General features: G+C 31.3%; 5 protein-coding genes across 5 annotated transcripts in view; 4 read left to right on the plus strand and 1 right to left on the minus strand.

Annotated features, from left to right (window-relative positions):
• Positions 1-570, plus strand: part of LOTGIDRAFT_128880 (hypothetical protein) — a gene marked incomplete at both ends in the record, with an annotated part of 1,406 nt that extends 836 nt beyond the window's left edge. Inside the window, 2 exons of the mRNA XM_009064580.1 lie at positions 112-229; positions 421-570. Of these exons, the coding sequence (XP_009062828.1) occupies positions 112-229; positions 421-570 (268 nt within the window). The remainder of the gene's footprint in view (positions 1-111; positions 230-420) is intronic.
• A 2,479-nt stretch (positions 571-3,049) lies between these two features.
• LOTGIDRAFT_128891 (hypothetical protein) lies at positions 3,050-6,313 on the plus strand (the record flags this gene model as incomplete). Its single annotated transcript, XM_009064581.1, has 6 exons — positions 3,050-3,388; positions 3,635-3,889; positions 4,242-4,441; positions 4,805-4,970; positions 5,184-5,311; positions 6,106-6,313. 6 exons carry the CDS (start codon positions 3,050-3,052, stop codon positions 6,311-6,313), a joined length of 1,296 nt encoding a protein of 431 aa, XP_009062829.1.
• Positions 6,314-7,365: 1,052 nt separating this feature from the next.
• LOTGIDRAFT_129035 (hypothetical protein) lies at positions 7,366-10,118 on the minus strand (the record flags this gene model as incomplete). The annotated part of the gene is made up of 4 exons (XM_009064582.1): positions 7,366-7,506; positions 9,352-9,469; positions 9,589-9,800; positions 9,933-10,118. 4 exons carry the CDS (start codon positions 10,116-10,118, stop codon positions 7,366-7,368), a joined length of 657 nt encoding a protein of 218 aa, XP_009062830.1.
• Positions 10,119-12,214: 2,096 nt separating this feature from the next.
• Positions 12,215-13,228, plus strand: LOTGIDRAFT_129079 (hypothetical protein; the record flags this gene model as incomplete). The annotated part of the gene is made up of 4 exons (XM_009064583.1): positions 12,215-12,364; positions 12,494-12,705; positions 12,844-12,961; positions 13,088-13,228. 4 exons carry the CDS (start codon positions 12,215-12,217, stop codon positions 13,226-13,228), a joined length of 621 nt encoding a protein of 206 aa, XP_009062831.1.
• Positions 13,229-15,691: 2,463 nt separating this feature from the next.
• On the plus strand, positions 15,692-16,868 carry LOTGIDRAFT_56037 (hypothetical protein; the record flags this gene model as incomplete). The annotated part of the gene is made up of 4 exons (XM_009064462.1): positions 15,692-15,840; positions 16,040-16,205; positions 16,452-16,579; positions 16,772-16,868. Coding segments are annotated over 4 exons (540 nt in total), but the record flags the coding sequence as incomplete, so codon positions are not given.
• Between the last annotated feature and the right edge of the window lie 1,385 nt (positions 16,869-18,253).

Consider the following 18,253-nt stretch of genomic DNA (forward strand, 5'->3'; position numbering starts at 1 on the left):
TTTAACCAGTGATTGTTGTTCCATAAAGCTGTGCCTATATATCGTACTCACAATTGCTAAATGCCATTCAAAGACTTTATTACATTATAAGTTTTTTTTACTCTCTTTCAGATTGCGATATCTTCGATCTCAAGATCGATTATTAAATAGTGATAATTATCCTAGTCTATATTACCCAGAAGTCTATATTCTAGATGGTGGATATAAAGCTTTCTATGAACAAACACAGGTAAATATACCCCTAAACCAATCACCCATATTGGCAAAACATTAGTAGCTCGAGCATTTAAAAGAGTAAAAGATATTGACTTTGAAACTCACTCACTACATTTTTTCTACAATTTTTTTAAGCACTTTCGAATAATTAGGTAAAGTTCCATTTGCATGTTTTTAATAACTTTTTCGGTCTGTTTTTTACAGGGCTTATGTTATCCTGCTACTTATACGCCCATGCTTCACGAAGATCATGCAAGTGAACTACGTCATTTCCGAGTTAAATCTAAATCCTGGACAGCGGGAGAGAAGCCAAAGCAAAGTTTTACAAATCGGCCCCGACCAATTCGTTTTTAGATGTCTAGTCTCTTGTTATTATTGTTATTTGTTATTGTTATCTATTTTTAATTGTTATTCTTGTTATGTACAGTTATTGTGGGACAAATTTTATATTTATTTGTAATCTGTACATAATTCTATTTATTTTTATTTATTGAAACGAGAATGTGATATGTACAGAAAATAAACTTGTGTATTTTTATTGTTGATTTGTTCATTAACATTGTTATCTGCTGTCCAACGCTGCTTGCTATAAGATTACCAGAGTTATCAAAGAAAACTTTGAAACATTGATGGCAATAGAGAAATTTATAGTTTTATAAAAACATGTTTATACAAGTATTGATTGGGTCACAAGATTTTGGGAAATTCCCCCAGCTCTATAGGCCAACATGGAAATACCCATCCCTGATACACCAAGCACTGCTACAACCAGAATATATTTGCGCTTCTGTTTAGATATAATTCTGGTACTGCAACTGTAAAGGTTCCCTGAGGCCGACTGACGATTCAAAACATCTTACTCATCACTGTCTCTTTGACAACCAATTCAATTTGATGACACACTAGTTTTCATTTACTTGATATAAGTACACTTATACAACGATGATACATGCAAATACAATAACAAATAGCTAACAATTCAAAAGAATATTTCAAAAGCTCTTATCATGGGGTTTTCTCGCCTTTTGCCTTTATTGTTATTTCACCTAAATTTTCCACTTTTGGGACATGCCCCAGTTATTTAACATAATATATTGACAAACTAAAATTCGTACTTGTTAAAAGTTAGGAGCTCAAATTAATGAAAACTATACACAAATCTAGAGAAACAAGATGATAATATCATATATTTCGTTTAAAAGAAAAAACATTTCGTTTAAACAAAATAATTATTTCATTTAATCGATCGAATAATTACGGAGCCCCTTAGACGCAATTTTCAGTACTTTTATAAAATATTTCGTTTTAATCGAATAACTTATTTCGTTTAAACGAATTCGATTCGTTTAATCAAATAACTTATTTCGTTTAAACGAATCAATTATTTCGTTTAAACGAAATATATTTTTTATAAATAATTTTTTCGTTTAAATGAAATAATTATTTTGTTTAAATGAAATAATTAATTGGTTTAAACGAAAAGTTTTTTCTTTTAAACGGAATATATGATATCATTTCGTTACAACGAATTAGTTATTTCGTTAAAACGAAATATTTTATAAAAGTGTGGAAAATTGCGCCTTAGGGGCTCCGTAAATAATAGATACGTATAGCACATTTTAGAAATATGTTCATGTATCATGTACACCGTTTCTAATAAAAAAAATTTGTGCTTACTGCCCCTTTAAAGGTCTTAGAAGTTGCAATCGAAATTTGTAGTATGATTCTAAGCGCATAAAACTTTAATTCATACGGCATATTTCATCGCAGTTTATCGCATTAACCAGCTGAAATTTCAGCTTTCCGAAGTCGAAATCATAATTCGACAACCTGTTCCCAAATCTAACCTTTCATCACCATCAGGTGCAGAAAAGTAAAACGTAAAACTCCATTCATTTCATTTTCATTTATGATATCACTAATAACTGCAAGGGAAGATATGGGGTATAACTTTTGAGTTAGCGTCCTCGAATTTGACTTGCAGGAACAGAAGAGGTCACAATTTGTATCTGATCAAGATTAAACTGTGTATACATTTGTATTGATGAGATGTTGATAGTGGCAACAGTTTTTATGCTATTCTATTCTATTGGTATGCATCGGCATATTGGTGAATCAAGTTCGGAGAGAGTCAAAACTTCCGCTTTTTTCCCATTATACTGGCTATAGGAATAGACAGAGGATTCATTATAATGGCTCGTGATTAATCAGAGCTGAAGGTCGCCAAATACTCACCGGATATTTTGTAAAACCTTCTGATATATAATCAAAAATTTTTCATACACTACAAGCAATTTCATTTCATTTGACAAAGTATACATCATATGAACCGTATCGGCGGTAAACCATCTTTAACCATCTTTAAGAAATGTGTCAGATAAACTTGTTTACCTACTTGAGGTCAACATACTTAATTGAGGTAATATGAATGACTAGACAGGTTTCGCTGTTATTAACCGACTGCTTGACATAAACAGGTATACATATAATAATGATATGAAATAAATAACATAGTGCTCGCATAGTTTATTTGCTACCACGGATAATTTTTAGACTGAAGACTCCATTTCACGTCTATACTTTACATTGTTTATAAACAACTATAGTGTGGAAAATGAGTTGGTTGATTTACCTTGTGATATTGTGTCTTCTCGGTTATATCATTTATATATGGATGACCAACAATAAGGGGAGACTACCCCCAGGTCCTTCCCTGATGGAATCTATTAAAATTATGTATGGATTTATAACAAGAGAAGACGTATTTTTAGTTGCAGAGAAACTGGCTTTCCGATTTGGAGAAATTGCCAATGTTCGATTCCTTGGTAACAATATGATATTTCTCAACAGTTCCAGAATTATTAAGAAAGTTTTAACCACGTCTGCTTATCGTGACGTCACTAACGACCGACCACCATCTTTTCTGAAGGACTATCTTTACCAGGGTGGCCAAGATATTGGATTTAATGACTATAATAACCTTTTGGTCAAATTAAGAAAGATTTCCCATACAGTTATAAGACTTTATGGTGAAGGGGTACATGATTTTGAGAAAATGATTAATCCGGAAGTGGACGTTTTGATAGAAAAACTGGCACAAGCTACTGATAAGGAATCATTTGATATGGATGCAGCCTTTTCAGAGAGTTTAATCAGAATTATACACGTATTTGTAAGTATGACAATATTCTATATTGTTCTATGTTGGCTTTATTTTAAGGGAGGATAAAAACGATAATGGGCCTCCAGCAGCAATACTGATGGAGAGTGGGCTCTGAAAGAATATGAAACGCTTTCCGTGTAAAATCAAACAATGCTACAATTCGAAAATGAGTATGAAACTGCTTGAAATTCCAATACTCGAAGGGAAAATGTTTGGTATGTTTAGGCTCTCTGTAAATGTTATATCTTTTTTTAGTTAACAAATGAACGTTTAGAAGCAAAAGAAGCAGAAGAAGTTTTCTCAACTGTAGAGGAATTCAACAACACTTTTAATCGGATAATTGCTGTTGATAAGAATTTGATATTGTTGATGTTTCCATGGTTACAACATATTCCTGGAAGTAATGGTGATCTAGTCAGGAAATTACGTCACGAACATAAGAAAATATTGCGGTATTTTCTTGCTCCTGACAAAACAGAGGTTTGTCACGCATCTACTAATTTCCAACTCGTAAAAAATCCAACCAATTAACCCAAAGTGAATTTATTAATGCATCGGAATTTGGTTCCGAATGACACATAGACACAAGTCATGTTGATGCAGATAAAAAGGCACTCATTTCTTGATAAAACGATTATTTCACATAGTCACGAATCTAACTATGTTGTTACATATTATTTTCATCGTGAATATTTTGTAGTTTGTTTAAGACACTATCGAATTTTAAAGAGCCCATGCCCTTATTGCATTCAACCTTTGCAAATCGTTACTGGCTGAAAAGTTATACATCATAATGTATTTCCAACTTTTGGAAATCTTAAATTTTTCAATGCCTTTTTGTTTTAAACATTAGAAATGGAAGGGAAATGGAAGCTTGATAGGAACACTACGTTTAGAACAGGATAATGATAAGGAATTAACTGATACTATGATAGAAGGAGTTGTTTCTGATATGGTTATTGGTGGATTCTCAACGACTCATGGTGCCCTCGATGGAATCTTTCTCCTGATGATGAAATATCCCGAAGTTCAACGTCGTCTTCAAAAAGAAATTGATGATAGGTTGGTAGAATGTTAAAGGGATTGTAAAGAGGTTTTCTAAATTGTGCATGTGTGTCGGTGACACTGATAGGATCGGTTTGTACCATTTCGAATTTCAGTCAGACGTCTTTGGTTCTTGCCGTTTTTCGACGGCCCTGTAGCAAAAGCTGCTAATGATATAAGAACTTTTGTGATAATGATCGATGTCATAAAACGCTAAGTTGTAGTTAAATTGTGAAATACACAGATTTCTGACTGAATTTTATGAATATCCCCGATATACATAAACAGTTTAGAAAACAATTTTTACAATGCCTTTAATGAATTTTCAGTTAGACCATGCGTGAGGAACAGATAATAATCTTATTTTTTCTGTGATTTCAGGATTGGTGATGAAGAACCAAGTCTTGCTGACAGATCAAAACTTCCATACACCAACGCTGTTATTCTAGAATGTCTTCGTTACATACGTCATATCCCATTGGGAATACCACACTATGTCCGAGAAGATATTGAAATAGAGGGATATACCATTCCAGCTAAATCAACAGTAATTTCTTTCATGAGTTCTTAAATAATCCTAAAGCTTATTGTTACATCGTTTATTGTTGTCGAATGTTTCAGGCAAACCTTCTGGATTCAGTTCTGTCCATAACAGATAAACTAATGTAAGGGGAGGTTACATGTACTCACTTCCTGTTGTATTTTACTTTTACTGTATCTATTGTGGTCATTTATCCTTATGCATCCATCCATTTTTCAGTTAGTAACTAATTTGTACCACACATGTAAAGACGAAATGCAGTGGGAAAAACCATATGAATTTTATCCTGAAAGATTTTTAGATGTTGATGGTAATTTACTACCAAGTGATCACCCAACCAGACAACAGTAAGTACTTTTATATACATGTATTATAAAATGCTCTTGTTTCACCAGCGGTTTTAGATAAGTTGGTAACAAGAAATTTGGTCACCGGAAATATAGTCTCAGTAATAGGGCACAAGATATTTTGGTCATAGTAATACGGGCACGCGGTATTTTGGTCACAGTCAAACGGGCACGCGGTATTTTGGTCACAGTAATACGGGAATAAGGTATTTTTGTCAAAGTAATACGGGCACAAGGTATTTTGGTCACAGTAATACGGGCACAGGGTAATATGGACACAGTAATACGGAACAAGGTATTTCCGGTGACCAAATTTAATATTACTTAAGTCTCCCTTAAATTTCCAAAATTAATATTTTGTGGCGTATTCATTGTGATAAATGTGCAAATATGTGCATCCAGCCAGTCACCTGCAACCTTTGTGTCATATTATATGGCGAGTAGAAGCACGACGATCTCCACAATCAATCAATGCATGTCTGAAATCATGTACCTCCCCTACATCTTGCAATCAATCTCCTCTACCTTCTGTCTAATTGTTTTTGACTTGATCAGGATGTCCATGGTGATGTCTGTACTTCGAGTGTATCATATAAGAACAATAAAGACGAGCATCTTGCCTCCTCTTAGCCCAGTCACCTTAAAGGTGCATAAATAGCGATTCGGTCTGAAATTAATGGCATATGATCAAGGAATTGTAAGAATTTGAAAGTAATTGGTATAAAGTCATGACCAAATGTTGGTTTTATGACAATTTTTCAAAAGAGTAATGAAGTAATACTTTTATTTTACAGATTGATACCATTTAGTGTTGGAAGACGAAACTGTATTGGCGAATCATTTGCTAAATCACGTATGTTTTTATATGTAACAAGATTGCTTCAGAAGTTTGAATTTCAGCGTGGTAAAAATAAACTTGTTTCTGAAGATTCGTCAACCTGGATTCGATGTGCAGCTTTGCACCCTCAACACCTTAATTGCAAAATTGTAGCAAGAAAATAGACATTATCGTAGAAATAATGAAATTAGATGTACAGAAGTCCTATCTGTTAATCAAAAATCAAATCGATTGTTACTCGCAAAGAAAATTCTATACGACAGGAAAAACAAATGAAATTTTGGTTTGTGGTACAGGTTTTGTTACATTCCAATACATATTTTATCTGATTTGCATGATTTTGGGTGTCTATCAAACCATGTGAATCTATCTTTGAAACTTGTTTTGAAAAGAACTTTGAGTTAAAACTCAGCTCTATAGACATGCTGGTAGTGGTTGAGAAACATTTACCACTGGTTTTATATCCATCCGACAATTATTGGATGACTGTACCACATTTTCTAAGGACTAGATTTTCCAGTCTAATTAATATTAGACCCAACTTTCGTTTCATTTTTTTTAATAATTGTTTTTAAGTATAGTCACTTCACAGTAGGGTCTAACGACCGGAGTCTTGAACATTTATCAAATTAACCTTTTGACGTAACCTGATGCTATAACTAATAAAATTAAATTGGGTCAATTCGGAACATCCAATGAAAAGCGTGTTCACTTTCAGCGGAATTGATAAACTAATCTATTGCTTATGAAAATACACCTTTTTATCGCGTAACAAAACACCAACACTGGAGAAGGCGTAAATTTGATTGGTTAGGTCAAAAGGATATCTTATATTAAAATATATATTATATTGTAAACATTGTATTGATTATGTAATCTACGTACTGTAATGTTTGTATAAAACTTGATAATTTTTACAATAATGCGGTTTTAATTTGAATTGGCAAGTCTTCCTTCCATTTTTATACGCCCACATGAAAATGTGGATGTATATTTCCGTTGCCCGAGTCCGTCGATCAGTTTTTATATGATTGTCATGAAACTTGGTGTGATCATGTATATTGATGAGATTTTGGTCATCGAATTTGACGATTTTTCGATGAAAGTTTTTGAAAGGACTTTATTTATTTCATACATAAACACTGGACAATATTTCATAAACAACAAATAACAAGTAACAATAACAAATAGATAACAATTCAACATAATAACAAATTCAAAATCTGATAACACGAGGTTTTCTCATCTTCTCTTCTCTACTTCTATTACCTCGAGATTTTTTACTCTGGAAAATTGATAATTCTTCACTAAACTTAGGATCTAACATTTGAATATAATCACAGGGTTCACACAGATTCTGAAATATAAAACAGGGTGGATCTATTTAATATTATTTCTATGCAATGTCAAGAAATACGACGAATTGTTTAAGTAATACCTATTGCAATAATTTTAAATACTTTTAATCTACTAAGCACCGCAAAATTTAATTCTAACATTGTAATAATTCTATTTATGAAAAAAGAAATATTTTTACCTGTGTTTGTTCATAGAAAGCTTTATATCCGCCCTCTAGAATATAGACTCCTGGGTAATATAGATTAGGATAATTATCACTATCCAACAATCGGTCTTGAGATCGAAGATATCGTAATCTGAAAAATATACGCTGTATAATTTTGTAACATTGCAATAAAAATGGAGCATCTAGATTTTCTGCCTCTACGCTAGTCTAAAATCGTCAGAAAAAGCTTAGTGGCACAAGGTTAGCGATGTCCGAATAGTCCGAAACATACTATCGCTAACCTATAGCACTAGACTACAATTTTAGACTACGTAGAGGCAGAAAACTTGATAATTTTTATGATTATGTGGTTTTAATTTCAATTGACTTAATAGTCTACCTTCCATTTTAATAAGCCCACATGGAAATGTGGACGTATATTTTCGTTGCCCGAGTCCGTCGATACGTTGTGAACATAATAGAGATTATAGTTGAGTCATGAAATGGGGGGCGTATATTTCCGTCACCCACCGCCCGTCCGTCCACAATTGCTCGTAAACACTCTACAAGGCACAATTCTTGACTGATTTCGACAAAACTATTTATGGTTGTTTGTACTCAACCAAGGATGAACTCTATCGAAAATCAGAAAAATCGACCATTTTTAGTATAAGTTATTGCCCTTGTTCTTGAAAACTCGTAATATTTTTTGCTCGTAAACGCTCTAGAAGGTTCAATTATTGACAGATTTTGACGAAACTTGGTTTTAGTGTTTTTTATCCCCTAAGGATGAACCCTATTGAAAAAAAAATGAGTTATTACCCTCTATCTTGAAAATGCGTTCAATTTTTAGCACATTTACACTCTAGAAGGCACAATTCTTGGTGGATTTCGACAAAACTTTGTGTGAGTGTTTGTAATCACCCAAGGATGAACGCTATCGAAATCAGAAAAATCAAACAATATATGTTCTTAAAAGCGCATTTTTTAGTCTGTAACCACTCTAGAAGGCACAGATTTTGATGAAACTTGGTAATATTATTATGTATGGCTGAAGGTTGAATATTTCATACTGGTAATTGTTACTGTACTGCCAAATATTTAAAATTTAAAATCAAAGCTATCAGTGGGCGTTTATTACCTTGCCTGGCAAGCTATCCTTATATAAGTCATGAAACGTTATGTGATCATTTATATTGATGAGATGTTGGTCATCGAATTAGTCACACCTTCAATTAAACAAGACCTTTGTTTATTTATTTCATAGATTAACACTGTACAATATTTCATAGATAACAAATAACAAGTAACAATAACAAATAGAAAACAATAACAAATTCAAAATCTGATAACACGAGGTTTTCTTAACCTTTCCTCCCGACTTCTATTTCCTCGAGACTTTTTACTCTGGAAAACTGATAATTCTTCAGTAAACTTTGGGTCTAACATTTGAATATGATCACAGGGTTCACACAGATTCTGAAATATAAAACAGGTTAGATTTATATAGTATTCCTTTTATGTAGTGTTTATTTCTATTCCCAAAAAATACTAAAAATTATGTACGTAAACTCAATTGCAATAATTCTATAACTTTCAATATTTTACATGTACAGGTCATATTTCATATTGACAAACTCCAGTATGATTCAATTCTGAGATACAATACATGTAATTTGAAATAAAAATATATTATACCTTTGTTTGTTCATAAAAAGCTTTATATCCGCCATCTAGAATATAGACTTCTGGGTAATATAGACTAGGATAATTATCACTATTCAATAATCGGTCTTGTGATCGAAGATATCGTAATCTGAAAAAAAAACATATATACCGTATAATTTCGAGAATATTACACAATGCTGTGTTATACGCAGCACAAATATACAAATACAATGCAATTTCGATAAATGAGATATATTTAATACTTACAGTGTAGGTGCTCTTTGTGAAGAAAATTCACAATGGAATATCAAGATTCTAGGTTTATCTTGTAATTGTAATAAATTATCTATAGAATCTTTAATATAAGTATTAACTGCTCCCTGGATATGACCACCATCATATTCATATGGATATCTACAATCTAGTATCATATAATTATTATCTATAGTTGGGTATTTTCCTTTTAATAAATCTTCAACCTGAAATATAAATGATATACTTAATATTTATACAGATCAAATATAAAACAGTTCGCTATTCATATTTGGTTTTGATAATATCCAATCTGAAATTTCTAAAAAAAATAAAAAATGTGCTTGAATATTACTTACAGTTTGAGGTGAAATAGACTTGAGATCTTTATGTTTACCACATACAGTAGGTAGACTATAAGGTCGACTACAATCAGCTATTAATTCTACATCATCTGATAATCTTTCTACAGCTGATTTAATTCGTTCATCTTCTTGTCTTTCATTTATTTTTTCTTTTATTTCTTCATTTCTAACTTGTACCATCTTATTCTTATTGTAGCATATTGGTGATGACGTCATATCAACTTCCATCATATTCTTCCTCATTTGTTGAGATAAATTACGACGAGCTTTCTTAGGGCGACGGATTTCAAACTGTCAAAAGAAAAACAAAATTTCTTAAGAATACGGTAAACAAAATACAATTTCTTATAAGTTTAGAAGATATTCGAAATAGATGTTTCTTATTAAAAAGTATTTCAATTCTATTAAATAAATGATCAATTATTGAAGGAAAATTTTATTTACCATATTTTCTTGTTGTAGATTTTCCATTTTCTATAGATTTTGTTTTTAAAGGTAAAGATTGTCAATGAAAAGAGAATGAAGTGATAATGATTTAAGATAAAATACATGACGATATTTATATTGATAATGAATATAATGTCGAGTGAATTATATCATTATGATTACTAATCATTTTCTATCATAACTAATTATATTTCTGTTTTAATTACAGTCATTATATTTCTATGTGAGTAATATTTATATCCACACTGAATACTGTTCTTAATCCATTTCAATCTTTCTTGAAATTGACTATATGTTGTTATAATTTTTCATCAATCGACAGATGATATCATCTAGTGTTCACATTCAATCTTTCAATTTCAAGGTTCAGAAAAAAACACTGCAAAATATTTTATTCATAACACCATAATTAAAATAATAAGAATTTTTAAAGAAATATTTCTTTAGTTATGTTGTAGTTTTGTTGAATGAAATATTCCGTATATATTTTGAATACTGTGTTCACGAGTTTTTAACATTGCTATTAGAATTATAATTTTTGAATACTGTGTTAACAAGTGTTTTAACAATGCTATTAGGAGTTTGACTATAGACATATAAAGATAATCACTTTTGAATCAGATTATTTTATGTCCACATGAAACTGTTGTTTTCATGAAATTATCAGGGAAAAGATGGGGTGTCTGGATATAAAAACCTCTTAACAAAATCCAATGTCAATCTGAATCACAAAAATATTACCAACTTAAAAAGTACAGAACACCATACATTAAAGGGGCAGTATGCAAATTTTTAATTTTTGCTATTCATGTATATGTTAAAGGTGTGACTAATTGTTAATGAAGCAATTTGATCTAGTTTAGGTGCTTCACCTTAAAATGCCTCGATATTTTTAGTTGAAACCTTCAGAAGGAGGCAGAGGTATAGGTCTCTAAAATTTGTTTTTTATTTTCAAGATTTGTAATTAGTTTGTCAACACCAACCAAAAACAAATAGACGTTAAATTGTTTACGTAAACCTTTTAACTAGTTTGGGGTTTGAAATTCAATGACCGGATAATTTAAGTCAAAACTTTCAGATAAGTTAAGGGACACAATTTAATAAATTCGACCTAGGAAAATTCAGATTTCTACTACACCATACCGATAACCCATAGGTGAAGAGGGATAAGGGGTAGTACTTAATCTGGTAAACCAATAAAAGTAATAACAACATATAGTCCACTTAAAGAAAGATAAACATGGATTCAGAACAGTATTCAGTGTGGATATAAATATTATTCACATAGAAATATAATGACTGTAATTAAAACAGAAATATAATTAGTTATGATAGAAAATGATTAGTAATCATAATGATATAATTCACTCGACATTATATTCATTATCACTATAAATATCGTCATGTATTTTATCTTAAATCATTATCACTTCATTCTCTTTTCATTGGCAATCTTTACCTTTTTTTAAAATCTATAGAAAATGGAAAATCTACAGCAAGAAAATATGGTAAATAACAATTCACTTTAATAATTCATCCTCTATTTATCTAAACTATAAGGTGGTGGTTGTTAAGCTTTGATTTATCTGCATGTATTTCTAAAAGTAACTTTTGGAACCTCTGTTCATTTTTTGTCATTTTCATTTTGCTGAAACTTACACAATTCTGCTTTTCTTTGACAGTTTGAAATCCGTCGACCGAAGAAAGCTCGTCGTAATTTATCTCAACAAATGAGGAAGAATATGATGGAAGTTGATATGACGTCATCACCAATATGCTACAATAAGAATAAGATGGTACAAGTTAGAAATGAAGAAATAAAAGAAAAAATGAATGAAAGACAAGAAGATGAACGAATTAAATCAGCTGTAGAAAGATTATCAGATGATGTAGAATTAATATCTGATTGTAGTCGACCTTATAGTCTACCTACTGTATGTGGTAAACATAAAGATCTCAAGTCTATTTCACCTCAAACTGTAAGTAATATTCAAGCACATTTTTCATTCTTAGAAATTTCATATAGGATATTATTAAAACCAAATATGAATAGCGAACTGTTTTATATTTGATCTGTATAAATATTAAGTATATCATTTATATTCCAGGTTGAAGATTTATTAAATGGAAAATACTCAACTATAGATAATAATTATATGATACTAGATTGTAGATATCCATATGAATATGATGGTGGTCATATCAAGGGAGCAGTAAATACTTATATTAAAGATTCTATAGATAATTTATTACAATTACAAGATAAACCTAGAATTCTAATATTCCATTGTGAATTTTCTTCACAGAGAGCACCTACACTGTAAGTATAACATATCTTAAATCTAATATTCAAACAAGTGCTATTATCGGACTTATACTATATTTGAATATATGTGTTGTATAATACATTAGCCCGCAATATTCCCGAAATTATATGTTATACATTGTTATTTTTCAGATTACGATATCTTCGATCTCAGGACAGATTATTGAACAGTGATAATTATCCTAGTCTATATTACCCAGAAGTCTATATTCTAGATGGAGGATATAAAGATTTTTATGAACAAACACAGGTAAATATATTTAGATTTCATATAATAGAATTATTCATAAATCATAAAATTATTGCAATAGGTATTACTTAAACAATTTTAATATAGAAATAATATTAAATAGATCCACTCTGTTTTATATTTCAGAATCTGTGTGAATCCTGTGATTATATTCAAATGGTAGACCCACTGTTTACTGAAGAATTATCAATTTTCCAGAGTAAAAAATCACGAGGTAATAGAAGTAGAGAAGAAAAGACGAGAAAACCTCGTGTTATCAGATTTTGATTTGTTATTGTTTTAAATTGTTATATATTTGTTATTGTTATGTTATTTGTTATCTTTAAATCATTGTACAGTGTTATTGAATAAAAATAAATCATTCTGTAGTGTAGTAGCTGTTTAAATCTCTTCAGAAAAAATATACTGTATCGTTAAAGAAAATTCGTTATGTAGCTCCCACTGACATAGTGTCTGTCAACTTTAAATATACTAGAAAATAACTGATGATTATCATCAATCTCATCATCGATGTTCTCTACCTAAATCTCAGTTCTAAATTGTTACAATGTAATGCAGATGATTAACGAATATTACTTTGAATACCAAGAGATCTATCAAAATTGTAACAACTATTATTTTGTTGGATTATTTTATTAACTAAGGTACTACATGTATATGACAATAAACAATACAATATAACCTGATCATTAGCTTCTAACAAAACAAAACAAAATTTTCAAATTTGCATGTCGATATGTTAATGTGTATAATTGTTATTCATGAGTCTATTATTATTATTATAAATGAATAAACTGAATCATTATTGTCATTTAATTCCATTGTAATAGCCATTTGTTTGTTTCTATAAAATATACTATCACTGATCATATTAGTATTGTTGTTATAGCCCACAGAGGAGTGGGATGTTGAAGGTTTGCAAGTTAATGCTTGTTAAGGTAAAGTTGTTTTTCTTTTTTTTGCATTTGCGAGAACGTTGCTTGTCTTCAACTTTAGTAAAGAGGCGGTGTACCCTTCTACAACTTCAGTGATCTTTTCTGGTAATGTGATTTCAATGGTGAAATTATTATTTTCAGAAACACTAGAGTGATTTTGTTTCACTTACTATTTGGTATAAAACAGAAGACATATAGTTTACTAAAGTCGAGTTGTAGTTCGCGTTACATCTATGATGTTGGAAATGAGTTGGTTTATTTACCTTATGATATTGTGTCTTCTCAGTTATATCATTTATATATGGATGACCAACAATAAGGGGAGACTACCCCCAGGTCCTTCCCTCATTGAATCTATTAAAATTATGTATGGATTTATCACAAGAGAAGACGGATTTTTAGTTGCAGAGAAACTGGCTTTCCGATTTGGAGAAATTGCCAATGTTCGATTCCTTGGTAACAATATGATATTTCTCAACAGTTCTAGAATTATTAGGAAACTTTTAACCACGTCTGCTTATCGTGACGTCACTAACGACCGACCACCATCTTTTCTTAAAGATTATCTTTTTCAAAATAAGGATATTGCATTTAGTGACTATAGTAATGTTGTTTTCAAATTAAGAAAGATTTCCCATACAGTTATGCGACTTTATGGTGAAGGAATACATGATTTTGAGAAAATGTTGAAACCGGAAGTGGATATTTTGATAGAAAAACTGGCACAAGCTACTGATAAGGAATCAGTTGATATGGATGCAGTTCTGTCAGAGAGTTTAATCAGAATTATACACGTATTTGTAAGTAGAGATACTGATCTTTTTCAACATATACTTTAAAGATATGTGCTTGTAAATTTTGAAGACTAATAGCCAGCTCCACTAGTCGAAAAAAATATTCCTTCACATCCAGATCCGAATCTAAATCTAAAGAGAGAAGTCGATTTTGTATCATAAATAGAAAAATAGTAAAACTTTGCTCTGTTTAAATACATTAGGTTTTACTCCTTAAAATAAATGATAGGCGTATCTTTTTGGCATATAGTCTGTCTTTACCCAACCACCTCACCCCTACACACAGACACACAAACACATTTGCTTCTATAAAAAAAGAAATCCGTGTGAATAGAATAGTACAGTAACATCGAGGCAGTTTACTTCTGAATGAGATAATGTGATAATTCTAAAAATTATAATAGTTTTGTAAGCTTTTGAGTACAGAATTTTAGAATATCCAATTTTCAGTTAACCAATGAACGAATAGAATCAAAAGAAGCAGAAAAAGTTTTCTCTGATGTAAGGGAATTCAATACTAGTTTTATTGCTATAAGTGCTGCTGACAAGAATTTTATACTGTCGCGGTTCCCATGGTTACAACATCTTCCCGGAAGTAATGGTGATGTCGTCCGGAAGTTACATCATGACCAAAGAAGAATATTACGGTACTTTCTTGCACCTGAAAAAAAACAGGTTTGTTTTGAATATCTGTATTAGTTTTGTTTTCTCCATGAAAGGGATATTCAGTTGTAAACCTACACTGGCGAGCAGACAGCACCGTAAATTTTCTCATTTTTTGTCCAAGTTTCATCAGTATTACATGTTGTTTCGGATAAGAATTTTAAGTCCTCGATATTTGATATATTACGATAACTGTTGAGTGACTAATATCTTTATGGTACCTTGATTAGATCACTTCATTAATTTTGTCGGTATGATAATGATGGTTTTATTATTAGAAATGGAAGGGAAATGGAAGCTTGATAGGAACACTACGTTTAGAACAGGATAATGATAAGGAATTAACTGATACTATGATAGAAGGAGTTGTTTCTGATATGGTTATTGCAGCGTTTTCTACAACTCATGGTGCTCTATGTGGTACTTTTCTCCTGATGATGAAATATCCCGAAGTTCAGCGTCGTCTTCAATTAGAAATTGAGGAAAGGTTGGTAGTATTTTTGGGTCCCAACCAACATTCCATAGTGCAACTGCTGACTGGATATAGATAGGATGTTTCGGGATTATAAATAGTATAAAGAGGATAGCTTACATATATCACATAAAGTTCTAGTTTATTCGTCATCTAACTTACAATACATCAAACCAGTATTCTAGCTGATGGAGATTAATTATTTTTATTTCAGAATTAGTGGTGAAGAACCAAGTCTTGCTGATCGATCAAAACTTCCATACACCAACGCTGTTATTCTAGAATGTCTTCGTTACATACGTCACATCCCGTTAGGAATATCACACTATGTCCGAGAAGATATTGAAATAGAAGGATACACAATTCCCGCTAAATCAACGGTAGGCCCTGAATGTTTTGATTTGGTGAAACGGTATCCTAGTTACATATGAGCATGTATATGTATATGACAACCTAATGGAGTATATTGTACTTTTGAAATCAATCGAATATTTCTGACTTTTTTATATCCATTGGCGACGCGACAATTGCTACCTTAAAACTCATGTCATGTCATGTCCACATAAGAATATATTTCTTATATTCACAATATGTCAAGGTGTAATAGAACATATTCTGTATTTCAGCTAATTACTAATATATATTATGCATGTATAGACGAGATGGAATGGGAAAAACCAGATCAATTTTATCCTGAAAGATTTTTAGATGTTGATGGTAATTTACTACCAAGTGATCACCCAACCAGACAACAGTAAGATCACTATTTGCCAATTTTGATCAGCTAATTATATTTCTGTCACAAAACTTGTTTAAACATCCCTGATTTTGTACGAGTAAGCTTTGTGTAATATTTCTCTTTTGTAATGTATCGTGTCTCGTAGGTGTTCTTATTTGTGGTCTGGAATTACTCCATATTAAAAGAAATGTGTGTTTCATTTTACAGATTGATACCATTTAGTGTTGGAAGAAGAAACTGTGTTGGCGAATCATTTGCTAAATCACGCATGTTTTTATATGTGACACGTTTACTTCAGAAATTTGAATTCCATCAAGGAAATAATAAACTGGTTTCTGAAGATTCGTCAACTTGGGTTCAATGCGGAGTTTTACATCCTCAACATCTTAAATGTAAAATTGTAGCCAGAAAATAGATATTTGACATTCGGATCAGTAATATTTCAAGTATAGTAAACAATGTGTGTGTGTGTGAACCTTGTGATTATATTCAAATGTTAGACCTAAAGTTTAGTGAAGAATTGTCAATTGTCCGAAGTAAAAAATCTTGAGGTAATAAAGGTAGAGAAGAAAAGATTAGAAAACCCCGGAAAACTTTATCCGATTTTGAATTTGTTATTGTTTTAAATTGTTATCTATTGTTATGTTTGTATGTTATCAATGATATATTGTACAGTGTTACTGAATAAAAACCAAGCTTAATACAATTATTTTATAGGTTTGTTTTATGCTTGAGATTTTCCATTTGATATGTATATAGGACTATTTGTGAATATTGCTCTTTAGGGACACCCTTACGCAGATCTTAAATGTACCCCAGGATGACTGAAAATATCAGAGCCTACTATCGGGTTAAAACAAATTTTTGCGTCGACTAATTATAGACGAAGGAACTCTAGAGTGATTATTTTCCTTAAACAAAACATCTTGTGAACTAACTCCTCTGCAAGATGGTTGCCAAAGCTTTTACAAAGCGGTACAAAAACGTAGCAGTTTCCTAGATAATTTATGCATATGATTTTCTAGTCCAATTTGGCTCCACAAAGTTCTACATGTTTACCAAATTTAAAAAGTTAGTCTTAAAGCCTATAGCTTCGTATTACAATTAACAAATCATACTTGTGTCTACTTGTTACGATAATGGTTTCGGAGTTATTTGGGGAAAAACGCGTCATATTTGGATTGTAGGCACGATAGAGGAGGAGCCCTTGAATGTGTGTAGACACAATATAACTTCAAATGTTTTATCAAACTTAGTATGTATGTATATAGTGATCAATTTGAATTTGACGATATTTGAATTATTAAAGGCTGTCAAGTTTGATCTGTAAAGTGACTACAGTGGTTATCCAATTTTGATGCAATTTGAAATAGATGTGTTTGTTAATGAGATCTTGGCCATGTTTGAATTTTATGATAATTTGTTTTTAGGTATTGTCTTGACATATAGATTATCTTTAAGATTATGAGAAAATTCATTTTTCAAGACTAAAATTTATGATAAGCAGTCAATTGGAAACAAATAAATTATAAGTACAGGGCAGTAAGACACGGTACTTTGGGCACTTTTCTTTTAGGCACACGGTCAATTAGAAATAGGTCATTAGGAACAGCGTAATTTAAACACACCTTCGAATAAGTATATATTCATACTTTTTAGGCACATTTGTATTGACACAGTGTCAAGTCA

The sequence above is a fragment of the Lottia gigantea genome, assembly GCF_000327385.1.
Source record: "Lottia gigantea unplaced genomic scaffold LOTGIsca_63, whole genome shotgun sequence".
NCBI classification, from domain to species: domain Eukaryota; kingdom Metazoa; phylum Mollusca; class Gastropoda; family Lottiidae; genus Lottia; species Lottia gigantea.